Genomic DNA, 5,881 nt, shown 5'->3' with positions numbered 1-5,881 from the left:
CCCCCCCCACAAAAAAAAGAAAGAAAAAAGAAGAGATGCTAAAGTAAAACGCTGAACAGAAGATTTTAGAACACAGTTTGAGAGGATACGGTAAAATATTACAATGAAATGTGCAAATAACTGCAGCTAGAGAACTAAAGGGAAGAATTCACTCAGCATTTCTCAAGCTGAAAGAACTGAAAAGCAAATGCAAGCCTTGACTTTCAATTCTGAAAGGTGCTATGGCACAGTCTTGAATGATGCAGAAAGCATCAAAAGAAGATAGAATAAATACTCAGAATCACTGTACCAAAAACGATTGGTTGACAGAGAAAATGTCAGGAGGTATCATATGAACAAAAGCCAATGGTATTGAAAGAAGTTCAAGCAGCCCTGAAGGTATTGGCAAAAAATAAGGCCCTAGGAATCAAAATCATTTGACATCTTTGAACTCACAAATGCAGCCCTACATGTGCTCACCAGTTTGTACCAGGGATTTGGAGAACAGCTACCTGGATGTCTTGAGTGGAAGAGATCCTTAGTAGTCCCCATCCCCAAGAAAGATGATCCAAACAGAATGTGGAAACTATTTAGTAGTATCATTAATATCTCATAAAACAAAATATTGTTGATGATCATTCAAAAGGAGATAGAATGGTATAGTGTTGGGAAACTGCCAGAAGTACAAGCTGGTTTTAGAAGAAGCCATGACACCCAGGGTATCATTAGTAATATCAGATGGATCTGGCTAAAAGCAGATAATACCAGAAGAATGTATATTTGTGTTTTATTGACAATGCAAAGTCATTTGACTATGGAGATCATAACAATTATGGTTCACATTGAGAAGAATGGAAATCTCAGGACTCTTAATTATGCTCACACAGAATCTATACCTAAAACATGGAGCTGTTATGCGAACAGAGCACGGGACACTGCATATTAAATCTGGAAGGATGTGCATCAGGGTTGCATCCTTCCTCCATACCTATTCAATCTCTATTCTGAGCAACTAATTCACAATCCTGGATTCTATGAAGGTGAGTGTGGCAACAACCTGTGTTACACCAGTAACAGAACTCTGCTTGCTGAAAGTGAGAAAGATATGAAATGCCTGTGCAGAAGATCAATGACTACAGCCTTTGGTATGGATTACTTCTCAACATGGAGTAGACAAAAATCCTACCACAAAACTAACAGTCAACATTATGATAGATGTAGAAAAAAAATGAAACTGTTAATGATTTCATCTCGCTTGTATCAACAATCTGGAACCAGCAGTCAGAAAATCAGGAGATGTATTGCACTGAGCAAGTCTGCTATAAGGGACCTCTCCAAAATACTGTAGAGCATTGACACCAGTTTGAAGTCTAAGGTGCACCTGTTTCAAACTGCGGTCTTCTCAGTCACATGCTACACATCAGAGAGCTGGCAATGAATAAAGATGACAGAAGAATTATGTCTTTGAGTTGTGGTGCTGGAGAAGAGTGCTGAATATCCCATGGACTGCAAAAAAACCCAAATAGATATGCCCTGGAAAGGGCGCAGCCAGAGTGCTCCTTGGAGGCTTGGAAGCTTCATCTTTCATACTTTGTACCTGTAGCTAGTCAAGACTATTCCTTGGACATCATCTTTGGAAATATGGAGGGTCAGCGAAGGAGAGGAAGAACCCCAAGGAGATGAATTGACACTGTGACTTCAGCAATGGGTTCTATTATGAGGATGGAACAGGATAGGGTAAGTTTCAGGTAGACTGTTCATAGGGTCACTATGAGTCACACTGGACTCAACAGCTCCTCACAATAACAGCAACAGTTGGATATAGAGAACTCTAGTGGCATAGATTGCAGGGAGTTATGCTGCTACCCCAAAGTGGCACAACTCTGGCAGTTTGAATCTACCAGCAGCTCCACGAGAGAGGTGAGCAGTCTCCACTCACATGATTTACAGACTCAGAAAATCCACAAGAAGGAAAAGATGAGTTAGATCTGACTTGAAAACCCCCTGGAGGGTTGCTTATGGATTGGTTCTGAATCAAAGGCATTGTTTGTGTGTGATTGTACGTACCTATGAGTGTGAATGTATTAGAAAAACATATAAGTAGAGACAGAATGGGAGAGAGAAAGGGAGAGAGGGGACTCATGTAATATTTGGAGAGCAGTGTCAAACTGGCTCATATGATTTTCATGTCTATAATCTTTATAGGAGCAGAATCCCAGGTTTTTCTACCACAGATGACTGCATGGATTCAAACAGTCAATGTTTAGTTAGCAGCCAAGTGCTTAATTACTGTATCACCAGGGCTCCTTTGGTTATCGCTCTCTCTCTCTATCTCTATATCTCTATCTCTTTCTGTCATTGTTGGTTCTGTACTTTGATCCTTTTTCTGGTTCCATCATTGTCTTGTTGGTTTTGCCTTGCTTGAAGTTGTCTGCTGTATACTCGATGTTGTAGGTTGTAGTATTGTCTTTACAGTATTTTGCTTCAGCATAACTGATTCAGCTGTGTGTGTTGTGTTGCTTGCTAGTTTGGTAATTCTTAGTGTTTCATCTCTTGTCTTCTGGTAGTTGTGATAGAGGATGGTGATGTGTGTACAGGTTTCTGTCCAATGTTTGTGTAGAGCTGTTCCGGGAAGCATGGGTCGGCGTGTTGCAGTCTTTTCTTGATCAAGTGAGCAGGAGCCAGCCTTTGGTCCTGCTTAATGGGTGAAGCTACAGGAGGTGTCTGAGTGGCTAGGTCCTGCTACTATCTGTGGTCAAATGGGACAGAGATAAGGAAGCAACACAGAAGCAAACAGAAGAAGAAGAAGAAGAAGAAGAAGAGGAGGAGGGGGAGGAGGAGCAGGAGGATGAAGAAGAAGAGGAGGAGGAGGTGGACAAGGAGGAGGAGGATGAGGAAGAGGAAGAAGAAGAAGAAGAAGGAGAAGGAGAAGGAGAAGGAGAAGGAGAAGGAGAAGGAGAAGGAGAAAGAGAAGGAGAAGAAGAAGAAGAGAAAAGAAAAGAAGAGAAGAGAAAAGAAAAGAAAAAGAAAAAACACCCTAAAACAACAATAAAAACCACAAGATTGACCAGTAAAAAAAAAAAAAATCCAGAAAACTAAAACTTGGGTCAATAAAACAGAAAGAGAGAATCAGAATAGAAAGGCAGAAATGAAAAACTTACAAGAGCAAACTGTAAAACAAATGAGCAAATATTCAAAGAGACATGAGCTGGAGGTGTCAGGATAGAACAATGTACCTGCCACTCAGCAGAAGATTGGAGTTGGGATGCCCAGTCAGCACAGAGATTCTGCTCATCTGAGTGGTGGCTGAGCCTCACGCTGCATCACACATTACACCTTTTCTGGTTTAGGAGCCTTTGAGGGCTTGGGATATGTAACTGGGGCAGAGTTTCTGCTGGCCTTAGAAGAGCGTAGGCTATTCCACCTGGCTAGAGATGGTGTCTTCCAATCTAGGGGATAAGTCCAGGCAAGGTATCTAGTCAGAGATGACTAACCTGAAGAAATAATCACTGCCGACCTAACATGCCCAGGATGGTGCACTCTGCAAAGGTTGAATTGTTCCAAATGTGTCTGTGGAGTATGCTGGGAAAAGATGCCCAGTGAGAAGGAAAAGCTCCAGTCAGAGGTGGTGTGGTGTCCTCACTCATTGGAAGGTGGAAAGCAAGCCACGGGTGGCATAGTCCACAAGTGCCCGGAGGAAAGTTTTGAATGTAGAACCTGCACACTCCCAGCTTGATGGCATGGGCATGCTTTCAGTCAGAGTTAGAACTCCTAGGGAAACACTGTCATCAGTCTCCTAGTTAATATTGATGATAGAAGAGGCTTCCTGCCTGATAATGAGGTGGGGATAGGGAGATAAGGCTGCAAAGTTTCATTTAATACTTTGGTCACCTGAAGTCTTGACTGTAGGAGGTTTTGTTTCCAAGATAACCTATGTGACTGGTTAGCGATCTCAGAAAATTTATATCCAGCCTTACTCATGTGGGCCTCTCTACAGGTTATTTCATGGGTTTACTTCATAGCATGGCATTTGGTTTGGGCAAGATAGAGAAACCAAGATGGAAGCCAATCTTTTTATAGCATAATCTTGAAAATGATGACTCATCAACACTCTCATATATTCTTTTAATTGTTGCTTTGTGCTGTCAAGTTGGAACCAGCCATGTCAATATGTCCTGTCTGCCTTCCAGGGAATAGCATTACACAGAGGCACCCATATCAGAAGTTGGATATTACTAGGATCTGTTGGGAGAGTGTCCATTAAAGGCTCTACAATCAACACTCTTGACACCAGCAGTCAGGAAATCAAAAGACGAATTGCTCTGGGAAACTCTGCTGTCAGGGACTTCTCCAGAGTGCTAAAAGAGCAGCGATGTCTATCTGACAATTAAGGTGTGCCTAATCCAGGCCTGTTCTTCGTAATTGCTTGCTATGCACCAGATAACTGGACAGTGACTAAGGATAACAGAAGAAGAATCAGTGCTTTCAAGTTGTGGTGCTGGAGAAGAGTCTTGGATATAAACTGAACTACCAAGAAAACAAATAGGTCTGTCTTGGAAAGGGTGAAACCAAATTTTTCCTTGAAGACTAGGATTTTGAAGCTCTGTCTCATACTTTGGGCACATGGCCAGACTGGTATTTGGAGAAGGACTTCATGCTCGAAGGGTGGAGGGAGAGCACAGGAAAGGAAGACTCCGAATGATATGGATTGATACAGTGACTAGGGCCATGAGGGATGATGTGCCAGAATTGTTGAGACTGGCTCAGGACAGGGCAGGCTTCATAACTGCTGTACACAGAGTTGCTTTGAGTCTCAGGTGCGTACTTCAACAGCCCTTAACGGCAACAACAACTATGGAGAAAGTAAAACAAATTATTGAAAAATTAAGGATCTTTTATTTAACATAATTCCAAGAAGTAATACCAATGTGGAACCCAAGACTCTATGAATAGATTTTTTTAGTAAGCCAGTCTTGGCATTTAATGAATTTTTATTTTGAAATTTAAATACAGTGTTTATTCACCAATGTTTAATGAAGTCTAGCATTAAAATGTAACTCAACTATAGTTGTGTCTACATAGACATCTTGCATTAGTTTAAAAAAATCTTTAAATTGAGTTTTATATATTATTACAGTATTTTTTTATGGAATATGATTCTTAGCTAACTCTTTTTCTGTTTTTTTTTCTTATATTTAGTATCCAGATGGTTTATCCTTGGAGTCATTTGCTGTAGTTATTGTGCAGCTAATTGGCCTTAATCTGGGATTGAGTTATAATAATTATAATGACAACTGCCGTTGTTCAACTGGTGCCTGCACAATGACATCAAAAGCCATGTAAGATATTTTCTTTAATAAATAACAACATTGTTTTTTGGAGATTTTTTTAAATTGAGGATAGAAATTTGAAACTTTGAATTTCTATTAAACAAGTAATTGGCAAGTAAAGATCTATAATAATGACTGAATACTTATTATTTTTCATTGCAAATAGTTTCTGTTCATTGCTGGCAAGTCAGAACTGACTCATAGTTGACCCTCCCTGGGTTTTTAGAGTCTGTGAATAACATCGGAGGAGATTGCCCAACATGCAAATGGAACATATATTAGAATAAGCTGTACTAATGGCTGTGAAGCTGTGACACTGATGTGTCAAATGCATTAATGGTTGGCTACCCAATGTGGACAGAGAGTGGAGTGGAGCTCCCCGATTAAAACAAGCTTGGAAGGAGGAAGGGCATCCACTTCCGTAATAGCTTGCCTCTGGAAACCCTATGAACCTGGAGAGAGGATGGAAGGCACCCAAGCATTGAGGACTCTCCTTCATAGGGTCCCTATGAGTCTCCTGCGACTCGACTGCACTTAACAACAACAACAACAACAGCAACTACAAAGGCTGT

At 40.8% G+C, this 5,881-nt stretch overlaps 1 protein-coding gene across 1 annotated transcript in view; it reads left to right on the top strand.

The window, feature by feature from the left end:
- Window positions 1-5,881, top strand: part of LOC102847298 (disintegrin and metalloproteinase domain-containing protein 5-like) — a 106,070-nt gene that overhangs the window by 11,712 nt on the left and 88,477 nt on the right. Inside the window, exon 3 of the mRNA XM_006900305.1 lies at window positions 5,179-5,318. Coding sequence (XP_006900367.1) covers window positions 5,179-5,318 — 140 coding nt within the window. The remainder of the gene's footprint in view (window positions 1-5,178; window positions 5,319-5,881) is intronic.

The sequence above is a fragment of the Elephantulus edwardii genome, unplaced genomic scaffold (assembly GCF_000299155.1).
Source record: "Elephantulus edwardii isolate Elephantulus edwardi_28Jun2011 unplaced genomic scaffold, EleEdw1.0 scaffold00279, whole genome shotgun sequence".
NCBI classification, from domain to species: domain Eukaryota; kingdom Metazoa; phylum Chordata; class Mammalia; order Macroscelidea; family Macroscelididae; genus Elephantulus; species Elephantulus edwardii.
Note: the sequence above shows the minus strand (reverse complement) of the source record. Positions and strands in the feature narration are given on the sequence as shown.